Source organism: Xenopus laevis, chromosome 2S (genome assembly GCF_017654675.1).
Source record: "Xenopus laevis strain J_2021 chromosome 2S, Xenopus_laevis_v10.1, whole genome shotgun sequence".
NCBI classification, from domain to species: domain Eukaryota; kingdom Metazoa; phylum Chordata; class Amphibia; order Anura; family Pipidae; genus Xenopus; species Xenopus laevis.
This window is the reverse complement of record NC_054374.1, coordinates 82,609,518-82,630,134: the sequence shown is the minus strand read 5'-3', so window position 1 is coordinate 82,630,134 and position 20,617 is coordinate 82,609,518. Positions and strand designations below refer to the sequence as shown.

General features: G+C 39.5%; 2 protein-coding genes across 3 annotated transcripts; one reads left to right on the top strand and one right to left on the bottom strand.

Moving 5' to 3' along the window:
- Positions 1-75: 75 nt before the first annotated feature.
- Positions 76-8,876, top strand: lypla2.S (lysophospholipase 2 S homeolog). Its single transcript, NM_001086090.1, is given in 9 exon segments — positions 76-232; positions 1,923-1,954; positions 4,768-4,833; positions 5,259-5,306; positions 5,411-5,481; positions 5,555-5,628; positions 5,754-5,855; positions 6,144-6,317; positions 7,646-8,876. Coding segments are annotated over 9 exon segments (696 nt in total). The 5' UTR covers positions 76-154; the 3' UTR covers positions 7,697-8,876.
- A 2,581-nt stretch (positions 8,877-11,457) lies between these two features.
- gale.S (UDP-galactose-4-epimerase S homeolog) lies at positions 11,458-20,360 on the bottom strand. Of its 2 annotated transcripts, none has more exons than XM_018241750.2 (11): positions 20,236-20,360; positions 17,828-17,960; positions 16,958-17,073; positions 16,710-16,823; positions 16,382-16,558; positions 15,002-15,115; positions 14,207-14,273; positions 13,157-13,242; positions 12,863-12,940; positions 12,652-12,766; positions 11,458-12,111 (listed from the first exon to the last, which is right to left on the bottom strand). In XM_018241750.2, exons 2-11 carry the CDS (start codon positions 17,946-17,948, stop codon positions 12,053-12,055), a joined length of 1,047 nt encoding a protein of 348 aa, XP_018097239.1. In that variant the 5' UTR covers positions 17,949-17,960; positions 20,236-20,360; the 3' UTR covers positions 11,458-12,052.
- Between the last annotated feature and the right edge of the window lie 257 nt (positions 20,361-20,617).

The window sequence follows — 20,617 nt, the reverse complement described above, 5'->3', positions numbered from 1 at the left end:
ATAGTAGAAGCCTTGCGTGAGGGAGTGGCGTAGAGGGGAAATAGATTTCATCACGTGATATGTGCCGGGGTTAGAGTCGCTGAGCTGCTGCAGCTCATTGTCTTACTGCCCAGGTCAGGGGTCACGGGGCCGGTGTGTGTCATCACTCCGGTGTATGTGCGGGAATAACATGTCTGTACCGCTACTCACCGATGCCGTGACCGTACCTGCGGGGGAACGGGAGACCGGAGCGGTGAGACACTTTCCTCTGTAGCTACACCTTGAGACTCAAGGGCTGTGGGGTGGGCGGGATTAAGGGTTTTACTGGGACATACACTTGTGCGTTTACTGCTATAGATCTGCAATGTCGGTGATAAGCAGAGCTGGCGCCCTCCTGTCTGTCGGAAGAGGAGCTGCAGTGACTGGAGCACCGCATAGGGTGTAAGGTAGTTGATGGAGGAGGGGCGCCACCTTTGTTCCCGCATTGGGGTATCATGGCTGTAAAGTGTGCGGAGGAGGTGGGGCTAGACGGACAGCTGGGGCTCTGCACACTTTGGGCACTTGCCAGTTAGTACTGCACATTTCCATAGCTCATCTTCTTTTAGATGGTAATATGTCCATGTTTAATTTGTACATTTAATTGTTTTCCAGCACAGCTAGATTGATTGCTGACACTGCTTATTTATCTGTGACACAAATAACCCCTAAAATGTATAAAATACTGCTTACTGATGCCAGTTCTGTAACATGGCTTATTTAAACCTGTGCACTGCAGAATAGAAGCGACCCCTCCCCCAGTACTTTATGCAAAAGTCATGTATCACAACCTGTATAAAACTATATCTATTTGTTTTACAAACTTTGAGAGATACATAGTTCTATACTGAACAATAATAGCAGCAATTTATTAGGAGAAGGGTGTAGGCCATATATTTGTTTTTGTGGGTGTTGTGTGTCTGGATCAACTTCCCTCCTGTTAAAAAAAGAAAAAGAGAGGAAAAAACATCCTAGATGGCTTTGGGACAGAATCTGAGTCATCAAGACACAGGGATCCACAAACAAGAAGGAACAGGGACTGTTTATACCACTATACAGGTTAAGATGAAATATGAAAGCAGTGAATATTAAAAATAGATTTGTGCTGTGTTTAAACACGGCTGTGTGTGGGAAGTGATGTCACACCTTGTGATTGAGATCATGGATTTCTTTATAACAACTTGGATTCATAGATGTTTTATGTTTGATTTAAGAGACAACACCCATTTAAATCTCCCGTAATAAAACCTCACAGGACTGCTGCTGTCATTTAAACAAGTTGCTATTCACATGATAACATTCATACATTCTGCATAGTTTTAGTTATTACCTCAGTGTTTAGGTTCCGATAAAATTCACATTGCCACAGCAAAAAACTTTGAAGCTACCCAAATGGAATGCATTTCTGGGTTGATGGGAGATGAAGTCTATCTTTGATCTTTACAGTCAGTGTGTTTCCATTAAACATGGAATGTGCCTTAGATCAGAGTAGGGCATGCATTCAGCAGTGTTGACAGTGAGGTAAATGACGGTGAGATATGTTGCCGTAAAAAAAAAAAGTCCCCAAAAATGCCTTGCTGTTTACTAACCTTGTAATCGCCACAAGCAAATTACATAATTTGCGGTGATTCGTCTTAATCAAGGGAAAATGAGAGGGCAGGTGGTTTTCCATTTTGGTAACTTATGCCAAGGAATTCTTCTTAGGAAGACATATGGCAGCTTTCATTAGTTTTTTGCAGTTGTGAGAGGGAGAAAGTATGAAGAAGCAATTCTTTGCGCATGGTGTGCACATCTGCTTTCTTGGGCATGATAGATAAATTCCCAAAGTGAATCTGATCTATACTGTCCACTCATCTATGTCCTGAAACCCACTAATGTAAAATTTTTATATTTTTATGTATTTATAGGTGATATTCCTTCATGGACTCGGTGACACGGGGTAAGTATTGGTTGTAAGATCATATTGTACCAATTTAAACATAAACATGTATAACTCTTTGTGCTGTACAAGTCTTGCTGACTTAAAGGGATACTGTCAAAATTAATCAGTTAATAGTGCTGCTCCAGCAGAATTCTGCACTGAAATCCATTTCTCAAAAGAGCAAACAGATTTTTTTTTTCATTATGTCAATTTCCCAGCTGCCCCTGGTCATGTGACTTGTGCCTGCACGTTAGGAGAGAAATGCTTTCTGGCAGGCTACTGTTTTTCCTTGTCAATGTAACTGAATGTGTCTCAGTGGGACATGGGTTTTTACTATTGAGTGTTGTTCTTAGATCTATCAGGCAGCTGTTATCTTGTGTTAGGGAGCTGTTATCTGGTTACCTTCCCATTGTTCTTTTGTTTGGCTACTGGGGGGAAAAGGGGAGGGGATGATATCACTCCAACTTGCAGTACAGCAGTAAAGAGTGATTGAAGTTTATCAGAGCACAAGTCACATGACTTGGGGCAGCTGGGAAATTGGCAATATGTCTAACCCCATGTCAGATTTCAAAATTGAATATAAAAAAATCTGTTTGCTCTTTTTTGAGAAATGGATTTCAGCGCAGAATTCTACTGGAGCAGCACTATTAACTGATTCATTTTGAAAAAATGTTTTTCCCATGACAGTATCCCTTTGAAGGAGAATTCAAACGTTTTCCAAAACAACCCTACCCCCCACCCCATGTAGACCCCCCTCCCACCTTCCCCCCAGCCTAGCTGCCCCCCGGGGAAATGTCCCTAACTTTATACTTACCCCTCGTGCAGATACAGGCATTGGAGTTCTACGCAGCCATATTCCGGGTCCTCTGTAAGCATAGTGGGAGACTGGCGAATTGACGCATGCGCAGTTGGGTCAATTTGCTGGTTTGCGACAACTGCACATTCACCGAAATTGCAGAAGTGCCTGCAGACAACACGAAGACCCGGAAGATGGCTGTGGTGAACTCTGATGCCTGAATCGGCGCCTAGGGGTAAGTATCCCCAGGGCGCAGCTAGGCTGGGGGGGGGGAGGAGGGTCTACGTGGGGTTAGGGTTTTGTTTTTGGGAAAATGGTTGAATTCTCCTTTAAGGAGTAGCGAAAGCTACTATCAAAACTACTGGTGGTTTAATGTGTTTTTGTGGGGTTTGGAGGACACCCACCCACTGAATTTTTACCATAGGTATAAGTAATTGTTCCCACCGGTTTTTCTGATACAACTTTCCTGTTATGAAGTGAAATGTTTTTCTTGGTGCCCTTAGCTTGGGTCCATAATTTCTATAATAAAGGGGTTGTTCACCATCCAAACACTATTTCCAGTTCTGTTGTTTTCAGATTATTCACCATAAACAAAGAGAATTTAAGTTTAAAGTTGAATGTTCATGGCTCTAGTGTTTCAGTCTGGCAGCTCAGTGAGCTTAAAATTTGCTACAATTAATTGATGCATTTCTCAGCAGCATCTGTGGGAATATTTGCAACTATTGTATCAACGCCAATAGCTGCTTTTAAAGGGGAAGTCCACAAAAACATAAACTTTTTGGAAAAACATAATATCAAGCAACTTTGCAATATATATCAGTTCAAAAATATGCATCGACAGCCATCTGTCCTAAGCCTGCATCCTCCAAACCCCACAATTCCCTGCACACGTGATTTCAATAAGGAAAGGAACAGCATAGTGCAATGCATTGTGGGTTATGTAGTTCCTGCATGCTGTCTGTAAGCTGTGGAGAAGTTGTTACAATTTGTAACATCAGTGTTTAGTCCCTCCTTCCCTGCCAGGATTTCAAATGATGCAGAAAGATAAGAACTGTTAACCAGCTGGATTTCAGTATTGAAAATGGCATTTATTCATACTTTTTGAAGAAACCGGTAACTGTGATGGGTATATTATGGGCTTCTATGTTATGTGTACCTCTTTATCAAATTTTGGCTTGGAAGCCACAGTTCATCTTTAGGGTTCAAGCACACGGGCAGATTCGTGGAGATTTAGTCGCCTGGCGACTAATCGCCTCTTCTGCGGGGCGACAATCCCCCCCGAACTGCCTTCCGCCTGCTATAATGAGAAAAAACCAGCGGCAATGCACTCTCGACACTTCGATTTCCGAAGTCACCTGAAGTTTCCTCGTGAGGCAACTTTGGAAATCGAAGTGCCGCATTAGTGCTGCTTTTGAAGGTGAAAAATTAAACTTTACACTTCAATATTAGAAAAACGATCACAAACAGAAAATAGAAAGTTATCAATAAAAGTCTTTATATCTGGTGAATTATCTGAAACCAACTTAACAGAAAAAAGTGTTTGAAGTAGGGATGCACTGAATCCACTATTTGGGATTCGGCCGAATCCTTGGTGAAAGATTCGGCCGAATCCTTGGTGAAAGATTCGGCCGAATACCGAACCGAATCTGAATTTGCAAATGCAAATTAGGGTCAGGAAAGGAAAAAGTGGAAAAAATCTTCTTTTGTGACAAAAAGTCACCTGATTTCCCTACCCACCCCTAATTTACATTTGCAGATTCGGTTCGGCCAGGCACAATGATATATAAATAATAAGCTTAGACATGGTGCACACGGACAAACAAAAAACAATGCCTGTGTGCTGGTTAAAGACAACAATAGTAGTAATCAAAAAGATATGATATATATATATATATATATATATATATATATATATATATATATATATATATATATATATATATATATATATATATATATACGAGAGAGAGAAAGAGGAGAGATATGTATAGATATATAGATTTGAAAATCTGTATCTTTTTATTTTATTCTGCAGACATGGCTGGGCTGAGACACTATCGGCCATCAAACTGCCACATGTGAAATATATTTGCCCCCATGCGTGAGTATTTCATACAGACTTTCTATGCCATTTCCATACTGTACTCAGACTTACTGGCATATACATTATAGCTTTGTGGGTGGGCCTATGTTTGTGATTTTTTTTTTTTTAATGCTTTATTCCTTGGCTAAATAATATTGTTTGTTTTTACTTATTTAAAGCCAACATTTTCTTAAAAAATATGTTGTATATTGAATGAACTAGGTTTAGGTTTAGGATCTTATGCAGAAGTTTAGGCTTATGGCACAAGATCAAATTATCCAGTAGTATTTTTCAGCCAATTGAGAAGTGCCTGATATTTCACAATTTGAAATATGCTTCCAGTGAATTATCCGTGTGTCCTAGGCCTTCTAGTAGCTGATTGTGTTGTGCATGTTGTCTGTGAAGCAGTCCCTGAACATGCACACTTGTCTTGATCTATGTAGGCCACGTATTCCGGTCACTCTGAACATGAAGATGGTGATGCCTGCATGGTGAGTGTTTGTTTTTTTTTTTACATTTTAGCTAGCTGCCTTAAGATAAGCTTTATGTTTTGTGGGTGCCTTTGATGTTTGTTTGCCACGCTTTCTTTGTGAAGGTTTGATCTGATGGGTCTGAGTCCTGATGCTCCAGAAGATGAGGCAGGAATTAAGAAGGCAGCAGAAAGCAGTAAGAGGCTGTGTTTTGATGTCTCCTAGTCATTATGTGTAGATCCATGCACTGAAATTCTGTCTTCTTTCAGTTAAGACTATCATTGAGCATGAAGTAAAGAATGGGATTCCGGCCAATAGGATTGTCTTGGGAGGTTTCTCTCAGGTATTGTATATCTGTGTGAGAGACACAACAGAAGCGGTTTGTTTTTCTCTCTCAAGATGATGTTACAACCTAGTATGTTTGTTGATCGTGTTCTTTGTAATAACTGCTGCTTCTTTTTGTTGAAGGGAGGGGCTCTTTCTATGTACACAGCCCTCACCTGCCAACACAAACTGGCTGGAGTAGTTGGGCTAAGCTGTTGGTTACCTCTTCACAAGACATTCCCTCAGGTATTCCCTCAAATAGTTTGTCAAAAATATTATTGGTGAGTTGGTTTAGATTGATCTGTTGTAGGGAGACATTTCAATCTAAATTTCAATTTACCATGTAAATTTATTTAAATACAGCAAGTGGTGAATGAAATAAGCATAGTGGCGTGTGCTTACTGTACTGGTGTTGCTTTGCTGTTCACTATCTGTATGCTATAGTTTGTTATAGGGGGTGAGGTGAAATGGGGTTAGGTAGTAATAGGATGCTTGCTATATAATACACCACATAAATATAATCTCTCTTTGTAGGCTGCAAGTGGTGTAAATAAGGAAATCTCTGTCATGCAATGTCATGGAGAGGCTGACCCCATGATTCCTGTTCGCTTTGGAAATCTCACCTCAGAGAAACTGAAATCGGTGTTGAACCCTTCAAAAGTCCAGTTCAAATCGTATCCTGGAGTCATGCATAGCACCAATCAGGAGGTAGGCACTTCATCTGTGTTACGGATTTCTAGTGGAAAAGTGTGCATTATTTTGTAATGAACTTTAGCCCTTTTCCCATGTAGACAGATTGCTTATTAACTGCGGATAAGGTAAAAACGGCTGTCTACAAAACAGGTGTTCTGTTCTGTAGACAGTGTTTTCTTAAAGGGCAAGTCAACCCCAAAATAAAAATTTGCCTAATAAAAGAAAACATGATTCTAATCAACTTTGCAATATACATTTATTATACATTTTCAATGGTTTTTAAGTTATTTGTATATGTATTGCTATTGAAAGCAGTGTTTGTCCCTTTCTATTCTCTGCCCTGATGTCTAACACTGTTGATACAATGTAAGACAAGGCAGCTGAGTAACAGACCTGTTGCCAGACCTGCCGGGGAACCAAGACGTTTGCAACATTGTCTAAAAAGTAACAACTGGGAATAAAGCCAATGCTGCTTTCAATAGCAGTTGTTTTTGCAAATACGGTAATTTTAAAAGCCCTAAAAATTTGTAATGAATATATTTTGGAAAGTTGCTTAAAATTATGTTTTATTTTATTAGGCAAATTTTTATTTTGGGGGTTGACTTTCCCTTTAAATAATTCTACCTTGCTCTTTGTGACCTTTTAGTTTTTAAAAGGGAAGTCAACCTAAAGCTAAAAAATGTCCTAATGTAAGAAAATGTAAGCAGCTTTCCAATATCTCGTAATCAGTCTTGTTCATTGGTTTTAAATTATTTCTAAATGTAATGCAAGTGAATGCAGGATGTGTGTCTGTCTTTTTTTGCACTGCTGCCTATGTCTCTTGAAACAGTCTAGCAGGTTAGCTCTTCTCAGGCCTGTGAATAAATGTGAGATGCATAAAACGCATCAGGCTTTGCTTTTTTGGATTTAATAAAGATTATATTTTAAGTGACATCCTGCCCCGGGTGTCCTGGAGTGCGACAGACGGGGAATGTATTTGGTTCTTTTCTGTTCAAGGCTTGCTTTTCTAAAACAGCAAGGTACATTTATTCAGTAGTCAAAAACAGCAGTCCAGAGAATAGCATGGGACCAACAGATCCATTTTTAATAATAAAATATTACTTGTTCATATTCAGGCAAGCATTGCATCTGTGTTCCATTCTCTCATGGCATAATGTTACTTAAGACGTACATATGTTAATTAGTTGATTATTTTCTCAAAGTAGCATTCTTTACTTGTGAAGCCCAGTTACACAGCTTGTCTATCACGGTCTGAGTATTACTGTCTGACTGTATAAATGCCTGTTTCTTTTACATCTTGCAAAAAGGATCACTTTCATTATTTTATTTTTTTGTGATTGCAGGAAATGATGGCAGTGAAAGATTTCTTGCAGAAAGTGCTCCCACGAGTGTAACACAGTGGTGACTGGCTTCAGGAAAATGTTACTTAGCATCGCCTCAGTGTTACTTTCTCACCTAAAAGATTCCTCATCCTTTTATCCACACCCACACTGGTTTGTTACATAAGTATTTTTTTTTCCTGTCAGCTGTGACTGGAGCTGTTTAAGGTACTGAGTGAAGGATTCCACTCCTGCACCTTTACTATGGGTAACTGTGCACTGCAGGAGATCACACCACTGTTGCTTCACACGTCCACCTAGTATTGCATTCCATGTCATTCTGATGTAACGGGTCTTCTACTGGTAACATCAGGAAGCTATCATATACCTCTGATGAGCAACTGAGTGTTGTGAATGTAACTTAAACAGTCTGTCCTCTGCAGAGCAGAGCTCGGGCCATTATCAGCAGTTTCTGTATCAAGGTGTAGGTACTCTACCACAGCCAACTGTCCCTGCTGCACACAAACCATATGCTATTGGAACAGTTATGCTCTGAGCTTGATTTAAAGAATAATCTAAATAGTCATTTTGTAAGTTCCTACAGCTGTGCACATATCTTTGTCTGGGCTCAGATGGACCAATCAATGGTTATTTTTGAGAGAGAAATGTGCTATGTGAATAAATAGGAATGCTGGATATCTGACTATGTAAAGGGTCCAAATGTCTTTACCTGCTTGTAAGAGATGAAATAGATTGAGAACAAACTGTACCTACTATTTAAGGCATCAGCTATTATTGCAATTGGTCACAATAACTAGTTATCTGTAATCACAAAAGTATTTGTGTTAGCAGTAGCTGGGCAGGTACTGGCCTGCCTATTTTTTCAAGTCTTTAGATAAAATGGTTTGTCCTCAGTCTCCTGTGATCATGCTGGAATGCCTTTAGCTATTCCTGAGTCTTCCAGTATCCCTAACCCCCTCCTCACAGATTACTGCCTTGTGAGAAAGCAGGCCTAAATCCTTCCCACCTCTTTATAAACAGAAGTAACCTTTCCAAATGGGTCTTAGTGGTACCTATAACTGAAATATACTGTTCAATGAAAGGTAGTTAATTGGCTAGGAAAGGATGAAATGTTCTCTTAGGAATGCTGTTCTAAGCCAATGGCTTTCCTTGTGTCCATATTTCATCTGGTTCTAAACCGGGAAAGTTTAATGCTGTTGGATGCTGAGCTGTCTATTAAACACACTAGTACCAATGTCTGTTTTCTGCTGCATTTCTTTAGCCTTGTTTGGCACAAAACACATTTTCTGCACTATTTAGTTACAACTAGATATGCTTAAAGGGATACTGTCGTGTGATTTATTTATTTTTTTTCAAAACGCAGCTCCAGCAGAATTCTGCACTGAAATTCATTTCTCAAAAGAAAAAATTTCTTTATATTTAATTTTGAAGTCTGACATGGGGCTAGACATATTGTCAGCTTCCCAGCTGCCCCCAATCATGTGACTTGTGCTCTGATAAACTTCAGTCACTCTTTACTGCTAGTTGGAGTAATATTACCCCCCTCCCTTTCCCTTCCCAGCAGCCTAACATAACAATGGGAAGGTAACCAGATAGCAGCTCCCTGACAAAAGATAACAGCTGCTTAGTAGATACAGTTATGCTCATAAATCTTTGGACAGAGACAACTTTTTTCTAATATTGGTTCTGTACATTACCACAATGAATTTTAAATGAAACCACTCAGATGCAGTTGAACTGCAGACTTTCAGCTTTAAAGCCTTTTTTAACACAATCACTTCATTTCAGGGGCTCAAAAGCAATTGGACAAGTTAAAAAAACTGAAAATAAAATGTTTATTTCTAATACTAATTAGTATTAATTCTAATACTTAAAGGAGAAAGAAAGGTTAAAACTAAGTAAGCCTTATCAGAAAGGTCCATCTAAATATACCAGTAAACCCCCAAAATAGTGCTGCTCTGAGTCCCGTCAAAAGAAACACTGCATTTCTTTCCTTCTATTGTGTACACATGGGCTCCTGTATCAGACTTCCTGCCTTCAGCTTAAACCTCATTGCCCTGGGCAAGAGCATACTCAGTTTGCTCCTCTTCCCCCCCCCCCTTCTATACTGTAATCTGAGCCCAGAGCAGGGAGAGACTCATGCGGGAAGTGATGTCACACCAGGTTAATACTGCAGCTCCTATCCAAAACAGAGAGTTTCTAGAGCTTTTTACTCAGGTATGGTAAAACATACTACAGAATAAATATAGCATTCTATCTTTCACTATTGCAGCTAATCTATTGGCAATAAAATGCCTCTGTAGCTTTCCTTCTCCTTTAAAAAACCCTTTGCTGGCACTGACAGCCTGACAATGCTCTGCCAGGCCATTACTGCAGCGGCTTTCAGTTGCTGTTTGTTAGGCCTTTCTGTCCGATGTTTAGTCTTCAACAAGTGAAATGCATGCTCAATTGGGTTAAGATCAGGTGACTGACTTGGCCATTCAAGAATATTTCACTTCTTTGCTTTAATAAACTCCTGGGTTGCTTTGGCTGTATGTTTTGGGTCATTGTGAAACACCTCCCAATTAATTTAACTGCATTTAGCTGGATTTGAGCAGTGTCTCTGAACACCTCAGAATTCATTCAGCTGCTTCTTTCCTGTGTCACATCATGGATAAACACTAGTGTCCCAGTGCCACTGGCAGCCATGCACACCCAGGCCATCAATCACACTGCCTCCGCCATGTTTTATAGAGATGTGGTATGCTTTGGATCATGAGCTGTTCCAAGCCTTCTCCATACTGGTAGAGGTTGATCTTGGTTTCATCTGTCCAAAGAATGTTTTTCCAGAACTGTGCTGGCTTTTTTTTTTTTTTTTTTTTTTTAAGCAAAACCCAATCTACCCTTTCTATTGTTGATGCTTATGAGTGGCTTGCACCTTGCAGTGCACTCTCTGTATTTACTTTCATGCAGTCTTCTCTTTATGGTAGACTTGAATATCGATACACCTACCTCCTGGACAGTGTTGTTCACTTGTTTGGCTGTTGTGAAGCGGTTTCTCTTCACAATGGAAATTATTCTGTGATCATCCACCACTATTGTCTTCTGTGGACATCCAGGTCTTTTTGCGTTGCTGAGTTCACCAGTGCTTTCTTTCTTTCTCAGGATGTACCAAACTGTAGATTTTGCCACTTCTAATATTGTAGCAATAATCGGATGGGTTTTTTCTGTTTTTGCAACTTAAGGATGGCTTGTTTCTCCTGCATGGAGAGCTCCTTTGACTGCATGTTGTCTGTTCACAGCAAAATCTTCCACATACAAGCACCCCCCTCAAATCAACTCCTTGGCTTTTATCTGCTTCATTGATAATGACATAACAAAGGATTTGCCCACACTAGCCCTTGAAATAGCCTTTGAGTCAAAGGTCCAATTACTTTTGTGTCCCTGAAATGAAGTGATTGTGTTTAGTTCCTCACATTTTTATGCAATCTTTTTGTTCAACCCACTTAATTAAAGCTAAAAATCTGCAGTTCTACTGCATCTGAGTTGTTTTGTTTAAAATTTATTGTTCTAATGTACAGAACCAAAATTAGAAAAAAGTTGTCTCGGTCCAAAGATGTATGGGCCTAACTGTATAAGAACAGCACTCAATAGTAATATCCAGGTCCATCTACGATACATACAGTTACATTGAGTAGGAGAAACAACAGCCTGCCAGAAAGCAGTTCCATCCTAAAGTGCTGGCTCTTTCTGAAAGCACATGACCAGGCAAAATGACCTGAGTGAATTATTTGCAATGTAAACAGTGTAATTTAGAAATAAAAACATCATAAAAATCAAGACAAAGGCCCTTTAATCTGTGAACAATAGTTTTAAGAAAGTTGGTTTGAATAAAAAGACAAACCTGCAACTCAAGTGTCTTAGCAAGATTTGTAAAGACTTTTTCACCAGATTGGAAAATGTTATCGGAGACAGCTGCAGAGTTTTTTTTCAGGTTACAATTTAATAGAAAGATTAATTCCACTGAAATATATGCATAACATACACTCTCAGCTTCTTTTAGAACCTGAAGGTTTCAGGCAATGTTTGATTTTCCCATTATTGATAAGTGTGGGACTGGGAAGTGCAAAATGGGGGAGGTTGAAATTTTATGATCAGGCAATAAGGCTGATGTGGGTAAACACAATTACAAATAGGCTATGTGGTACATCTTGGAACAACAAAGTAGAAGTTCAATGGATTAGTTGGAGTTGAGGCCATTGTGGCACTGGACAAGCACAAAGTGTAAGAACCAGAGATCTGTTCATTGAATCCATCTTAAAAGCACATGGTGCTATACATTTCATTTTCTACTTTTACACCTAAAATATAAATAAGGCTTATCTACACCCAAAAGAATATGAAAAAAAAAAAAAATCCTTCAAGAGATGATCAGGATCCTGTGCTGAAACCTGTTGGATTTTCCGACTGCCATCGCCATAGATCTTCACCTGGAAAAAAGATTTCGATTTTAGCAACATTGTTATTAACGAAATAACTGACTGGGTAAACTGTTTATTAATGGTTATCCTTTAAACTGTTGTTCTTTAACTTTCCTCATCTATAAACTGAAAATATTTGAAATGGTCGGAGTGTCCTTGGCAGCAGCCAATATAAGCCATTCAAGGGCAAGCTTAAGTTTCGTATCCCCTTGCAGATCTTTTGAAAGCCTATTTCACAAAATATTTTGACTGGCACATGACAAATGCTTGCATTATTTCACACAATATAAAAATATCAATTTTCCCCATGTTGCACTAAGATTTATTTTTATTCTATCTGAAAAACACAGGTGGCAGGAAACATCTGCCACTCTCCAAAGTCCTCTCAGCACAGTATCCGTCAACATGCTCCCTATTTAAATCTAACAGTGCATGGCGTTTTTACTTTTATGTTTTATCACACATTTGTTCCCACTGCAGTTTAGGCATTATCCACATCATAGCTATCTCATAAAATACCGTAACATGTATATTTAATGCAATACTTACACATCCTGTCTAGCCCATACTCTGCTTTCCAGCCTAACTCAGCTTTGGCCAGTGCAGGATCTGCATAGCATGTAGCAATGTCACCTTCTCTCCTTGGGGCTATTTTATGTTGTATCTGCAGATAAGAATATATTAAATGGAGTATAAGTTCCCTTATGAAGACGGATACATTCATTGGAATCATTTGTGGCTGAAATAAGAACCTATTTACCTTCTTCCCAGAAGCCTTTTCCATTGCCTTCACCATCTCAAGAACAGAATATCCTGTTCCAGTTCCCAGGTTGTATACCTGCATTAGAATCATCCATATAAATATTCTTAGCTCCCATAATGTCATTTTCTCTCAAGTTTTTATACACCATTTGAAAAAAAAAATAAAAAAATGGGTAAGTGGGTTTACTTATTTTTTTTAGCGGTTTTATATATTTTCCCGTTAAAGGATATTTTAGCAAATGTTATCTTGAAATTCAAAAAAAAAAACACTTATGGTGGACTTCACACTCACCTTACAGCCACTGGTGGTCTCTAACTTTTTGAGAGCTGCAATGTGCCCTTTAGCCAGATCCACAATATGGATATAATCACGAACACCTGGAACAGGGTAATGGAAAATGGCATGATAAAGCAGCACAAATATTACTTCTGCAGAGCATTTGTGTGTTGTTTCTACAAATAGTGTGTAGAAATTGCAATTCAGTCTCTCAGTAGATGTGTTGAAAGAGTGCTATTCCTTTGGATAGAAGCCAATCTAAGGACAGGAAATCCTGTCATGTGCCGCCTACCCTCTGTGTGTAAGCCGTACGCAGAAAGCAAATCCTATCACTGAATCTCCCTTCCATGCATTTTGGCATACAAATCGATCTGCAGCCATACAAGTTTGGGACCAATTGATATAAAATCCAGTTCCTAACAGTTGTTGGAACGTAGAAATATATATATATATATATATATATGTAGAAATATATATATATGCCACCTCTTCTGCCTCAGGCATTTGGAATAAGCCCTTTTAGGTCTTGCTTGACTCTTGCTCGGAACTGATACGGTTATCTGGTCGCTAATTAGGGCCCTAATCAGAAAAAATTAAGATAGAATAGAAAAAGAAAATCAAGTTCAAACTGTCTCAGAATTTCAATGACTACATCTTCCTTACTGATTTATGTTAAAACCACTAAGGTAGTAGACCTGTGGTTCTAGAAAAGATTTGCTAAAACCTAGCAAAATTGGCATAATACTATTTACATTTAGCAATGTAATATGTGATCCTTTACTAATAAGAAAAATGGAAAAGCATTCATGTGACGGATTATTCCTTTGAATACACTTTTCTGCATTGCTTTATAATGTGGTCCAAGTAGCGTCTGCCTGTTTTACTTCCTGCTCCGTTTGCCTAGCACGAGGACCTAGATTTTTCCATGCTTTTGGATGAGTTTGGCCTCCTTTACTGGACTTGGTTAGTTGAGACTATACTCAACCCCCAATAAACCCATTTTTTTGTACAGAATAACATTTCTACAGGTTTATCCCAAAGGCTCTGTGCTCATCTATGTCTTACCAGTTCCATCTGGTGTGTTGTAATCATTCCCAAATACATTCAGGAATTCTCTTCGTCCCACTGCCACCTACAAGACAAACAAGTTCCCTGCTGAGATCTGGTATGTGAGACAATACTAAGGAACACTTCTGCTAGGACCGTGGCAAATGGAATCTAATGCTTTATACATATGGAGGCTAACATGTTTATCTGTAGCTTGATGCTATCAATTTTATTTTAGAGGCCCAGGTTAAGAAAGGGAAATAGGTTTATGACTTTTTTTTGTATAAGATATGCAGTCAAGGAGGTAGTCTGCCAGGTCAGAGGTATCAGCAGGAATCAGATTGGATAACAATCAGGTGGTCTGGGGGGTTGCTGGTAGTACTGGAGGGGCTGAGCCTTAACACATCTTGATTAGGGCTCTTACACACAGGCATTTTTCCTGCACTTTTACAATTTAAAACACAGGTTTGAGCATGGAAAAACGCATTCACTAATTGATTCCATTATATTCTGCCTGGCTTTACTATTGAGCGTTCAGAGTTGCATTTTACACCATTTGCATTTCAGCGTGTTTGATCAGACCAGAATGCTGCATTTTCTTGCGTTTGCCGTGTGTTCAGCTATCAATAGAACAGAGGGTTGCATTTGGAACAAAAATAAATAAAGTGAATAAAAAAAAAGTGTTTAAACACAATATATAGTATTCATTATTTTGTGCTCAGCATGTGTTTGACAAACACAGAAAAGCTACCCTGTGTAAGAACCTGTAAGGTACTGGTTTTATGTCTCCTACTTACATTGTGTTAAACTGACCTGTGAAACATATGGCATCAAGTTGTTTGGTATTCCTTGGGGATCCTCTCCAATTTTTCCTGATACATGAGCTCCAATTGGGTTAAAATACCTCAGAAGAATGGCACACCAGTCCTTGTATTAGAAAAGAAAGAAATATGCAAAATTATGTAAGGCGGCATTGGTGTATGTAGTAAAGAAAAGAAGATTGGTACTTGTAGTTTAGGGAATCAGAATCAATTTAATTTAAAGGGGTTGTTCACCTTTGCGTTAACTTTTAGTATGATATAGATAGTGATATGCATTTTTTATTATTTGTGGTTATTGAGTTATTCAGCTTTTTATCAGCTCTCCAGTTTGTAGTTTCAACAATCTGGTTGCTAGGGTCAAAATGACCCTAGAAACTATACATTGATTTAAAAAAGAGACTGGAATATGAATAGGAGAGGGCCTGAATAAAATAAGAGAGTAATAAAAAGTGGCAATAACAATAAATTTGTAGCTTTAGACATTTGTCTAAAAGCTGGAGACAGAAGAAGGCAAATAATTAAAAAAAACTATAAAAAAAAATAGTGAAGAGCACAGTACAATTGAAAATTTGCTTAGAATTGGTCATTCTATAACATGCTAAAAGTTAACTTAAAGGTTAACAATCCCTTTAACATTCAATAGTTTACAAATAATGTGTTAAGAAAACAAATGAAACGTGAATCTATCAACTAATTTTACTGCAAGCCCTAAGTCAGACTTATCAAACGCAATTGAACTACACTACAGAAGGAATACTATAATATATAGCAGTGATCCCCAACCAGAGCCTCCTGCAGACTGCCAGTCCATATACGGGATAACAAATAGCCAATCACAGCACTTTTTTTATCACAGGAGCAATGTTTATTCTTGTGTTGAACTCAAACTGCTTTTCCATCTGAATGTGGTTCACAGATCAAAAAAAAATGGGGGCCCCCGGTATAAAGAGTAAAACTGTGATAATTTTTTATTGACAAAATTATATTATGTCAGATAAGTGCCAAAAAGACCGGTTTGACATGCGCCTTAAGTTAACTACTTAGACCACAACCAGGAACTGAACCCTGGTTGACACCAGAAATCAAACCCTGGCCTCTGCAAGTTATTACTTAACTAATTAACAATCCCTTTACCCTAATCACCAATGTGGTTAAAAGCAGCAATATCCCATACAACACAGGCAGTGAAACCGTTTACAGCATATAAACAAGAACTACATGGATGTACAGTATTGGTATTGCTTTAGATACATATTACTTTACCAGCCTACCCATGTTCAGTTTTATATAGCAAAAGGTGTGCAAATGTTTTTTTTTTTTTCCTTCCCAGCTGCCCCATATAATGTCTGCTTGTTTTTCACCCTGAACTCACCGTTTCAGCCTTGCATTGGTCCTTGATCATCTCCTCAATAAAATATTTGGTTTTCCCATAAGGGTTGGTACATCCTCCGACAGGATGGCTTTCGTCTATAGGTAAATAACTGGGATCACCATATACAGTAGCAGAACTGCTGAACACTATATTCTTCACCCCATGAGAATTCATTACCTGCAAATCAGATATGAAAATATATGTTTAAGTGTTATTTCAGCACATATCATAACCTTGTAATTGTAACAGTACCATATGACAAAATGCACAATATAATACACATGTGGATTCATCAACTCAAAGTAGATTAGCTCTCAGTTGCACTCACCTCTAGTAGCTGGATGGTGCCAGTCAGGTTCACCTTATAATACAGCAATGGTTTCTGTACGGACTCCCCAACTGCTTTCAATCCAGCCAAGTGTAGGACTGCTGAGAATTTGTGCTAGAGGTACAAGACCAGAGACACATGCTGAAGGACATATGAAAATTCAGTATCTAAAAGACACTCTGTATTAGTCAACACCCCCTGATCATTCCACCATTTGCATATATGGGATACTGTCAAGAGATCTGTACCTTGTTAAATAATTTGTCCAAAGCAACACGGTCTAGCATATCCACCTCTTCAAATTCAATTGTCTTCCCAACAATTTCCTGCACTCGCTGCAAACTCTCTGGTATATTGTTGGCACCTTACAAAGAATTATGCAGATCATTATAATAAGTTTTGCACAATTATATGCTCATATTGACACAATACACTGCAAAACATATGGTTATGAAATGTCCCCAAGGAGTTCTGTAAGGCCACAAGCTTTTTGCCTTTATACAGGTCATGGACTTAGTAACATCCTTGTAATATCCATCATGGTGTCTATTATTCCTTAGAAATTAGGAAACACTGGCACTCAAAGCAAGTGAATTAGCAGGGTAAATCCTTGCTCTTTATTAGTGCAAACGTTCGCAATAATAAATAGCAAGGGTTTACCCTGCTTGCTGCTTTGAGTGCCAGTGTTTCCTAATTTCTACGTTGATATTGGGGGTGGCCGTACCCTCCTACATTGTGCACCAGGCTAATCAACAGAGAAAAGGCAAGGGTGTGCGCTTCTCCACTAACTTCCATTTCAGAGTCTATTATTCCTTACAATACATGCCTTTCAGTTTGATACAGTGTATTCCTCCTTTACACAAGCAAGCAGGTCTATGTACAATTACCCCACCAACAAACAATTTCTAAACCCAACAAGCAGTAGAAGAGCACTTCTTGTAAAATGATATTTGTATAGTCAGCATGTTTTTACAGCTAAAATAGGCAATTATACAAATATAATTTATAGGATTTATAGTAATGTGCTATCCATGTATTACAGAAAATGATTACACAGTTTATGGAAAAAGGATGAACTAAACTCAGCAGAGCACATTCCAAAAGGCAGCAATACTCACCTCGGATAGCATTGTGGAAGTTATCAATGACTACAGGAGTGTATCCAGCCTCCAGCAATTCTAGCACACAGTGACTGCCGATATATCCACCACCTCCCGTTACCAGCACCTTTCCATTCATGATCTTTATAGGCTGTACAAGAAATATATCAGACATTAGGTTCATACAGCCAGGACCGTTAGAAATCACGGGGTCCCGTACAACAAAATTTTCGGGAGCCCAGGGCGGCCCCTGATCCCGCCCACTCCACATCACAGTTAAAAAGACCACACAGACATCAGCACTAAAAAAAGGTAACCCTCCCACACACATACACAAGTTAGAAAAAGCTATTGAGGCCCCCCATAAACGTTTTTTTTAAAAAGCATTGGTGCCAGGGTCCCCCTTACAAGTTAAAAATAATTGTGGCCCCAATGAATATTTTTTAAAAAAACATTGGTGGCAGGAGCCTATAGAGTATTAAAATAATACATTGGTGGCCAAGGGATTACAAAAAAATAAAAAAAAACACACATTGGTGTTCAGAGGAATTGAACTTGTGGCTTCAGAACTTCGCCTCCTTTCGTGACGTTGGGTCTTTTTGCCTCTTCAGGACTTCAATTTCGTCTTTTTCTGTGACTTAGGGTCTTTTCGGCGCTTCAGGACTCTAATTTCGGCTGTTTTTCTGACTTTGGGTCTTTTCGCCGCTTCGGGACTTTGGCTATTTTTGTGGCTTCGGGTCTTTTCACCCCTTTCGGGACTTAGGCTTCTTCGGCACTTCCGCATTTCAGCTGTTTGGGACTTCGGAAGGAGGCGGCACGGCTTTGGTGCTGTCAAGGGGGGCCCTTCTCTTTTGAAAACTTCAGCACCGCCAGGCCCCCCTTCAGGCCCGGGCCCGGTACACTTGTATCCCCTGTGCCCCCCTGATGGCTGCCCTGTATACAGCAAGTCTTCAGCACAACAGGCAATTTGACCTATGCTTCAGGACACAGAAACTCCACTAAAGAAGCACTGTCTGCTAGCCAGGTGCAACTGCTGTAGACAAGTTTAGAGCTCCACAATTTGGAAACATATTAGAGCTGCCAGCAGACCCTTGAACTAACGTGACACCAATGTTTAACTTATTCATAAACCTAAAACAAATATCAATGCTATGCAAAGAGAGCTATGTGTTCCTAAAATGTTGCAGAGTGCCAACAATGCGGTCTATTGGGAGCATTCAAATGTAACTCTGGAGCATCAGAGAATGGATGTTTAAATCAAAATTATCCCATAGGTGTTTCATACACAGAATGATGGTCAGCCACCAGTTCGGTTAAAAAAAAAAAAACGAACTGGAAAGCCTGATTGGCTTATGTTTCTCAAGCTATATAGCCTGGGTTATTAATTAAATGATCTTACACAAACACTTTAAAGGAGAAGGAAAGGCTTAAATTAAGTAAGCTTTATCAGAAAGGTCTATATAAATACACCAGTAAACCATCAAAGTAATGTTGCTCTGAGTCCTTTGTCAAAAGAAACACAGCATGTATTTTCTTCTATTGTGTACACATGGGCTTCTGTATCAGACTTCCTGTTTTCAGCATAAACCTCCAGGGCTAGGGCTTGAGCATGCTCAGTTTGCTCCTCTCACCTTCTCCCCCCTGCCTGCTGTAATCTGAGCCCAGAGCTATGAGTGAGCAGGGAGAGACTCAGGCAAGAAGTGATGTCACCTTAAACTAATATAGCAGCTGCTACCCTAAACAAACAGAGAGAGCTTCTAGAGCTGTTTACTCAGGTATGGTAAAGCATTCTGCAGAATAAATATAGTGTGATAGCTTGGACTATTGTGGCTAATCTATTGGCAATAAACTGCCTCAGTAGCTTTCCTTCTCATTTAACAAGTAAAGTCATCCTGAAATTGTAAAATATAAACAAGGGTATTTATTGTAAGACAACTAGTCTTTATTATGACAATAGTGTTTTTTAAATCATTTACTTACCGTGTTGTGCGGCTGTCAGGCTTGTCTAGCTGGTTGCTAGGGCTTAATTACCTTAGCAACTCAGCAGATCTTACAAAGGATGAATAGTAAAAGAGCCTCTATATAAATATGCCATACAACCTGAATCTCCTCTTCTGATCCAGCAGCACCCGTCCCAACTACTTCTGTGAGGGTCAGTCAGTGATTTTACCCGTGTAATCCAATGCATCAGATCCCATTCCCCATGTACCTTTCTAACGATCAGATCGAGCCCACCTAGTTCCCCTACGCTCTTCTTTGCCGCAGAATGGCACCTCTCTCTAGCCATGCTCCTCTGCTCGGCTCCCGCTTTCTTTCTCTCTCTGCGCGGAGCCATATAACCCCCATCCCAGTAAGGTCTCCATCCCGCTCACTGTGCCGTTACACACAAACAAACCCCAAGCTTACTTTTGGAGACAGCACTCAACTCAGCAAAACTTTCCAATCACTCGGCTTCCTGACAACCTCCCGGGAGCACCCAGACGTGGAAGTAGCATCCACAGTAATACCGGGGGCGTGTCTATCAGTCCATTATGAATAAGTCTACTGTTGCAAAGCTCAGAATGAGACATGGAACGCCCCTACGTCATGTGAAGCACCGCCCAGCACCGCCTCCCATTCAAACTGCTAATCCAGCATTCCGGCTACGTGGAACTTCTTCCGTGGCGACCTGCAGGTATAGGAAGTGGCCACCATCCTCACATTACAATGTACACGTTCTTATCCTCCTAATGAGCATTTTGTCTGTGGCTATAAACAGTAGAAGCATTGGGGAGAAAATGTTATGTGCATGTCTTTTATTGTCTGCAT

Coding starts and splice junctions, on each gene's coding strand:
- gale.S (XM_018241750.2), bottom strand. CDS start 17,948: ATGAATGGAAAGGTGCTGGTAACGGGAGGTGGTGGATATATCGGCAGT. Junction 17,074..17,827: donor CTTCCACAATGCTATCCGAG/GTGAGTATTGCT, acceptor ATTCTTTGTAAG/GTGCCAACAATATACCAGAG. Junction 15,116..16,381: donor ACCAATGCAAGGCTGAAACG/GTGAGTTCAGGG, acceptor TTCTAATACAAG/GACTGGTGTGCCATTCTTCT.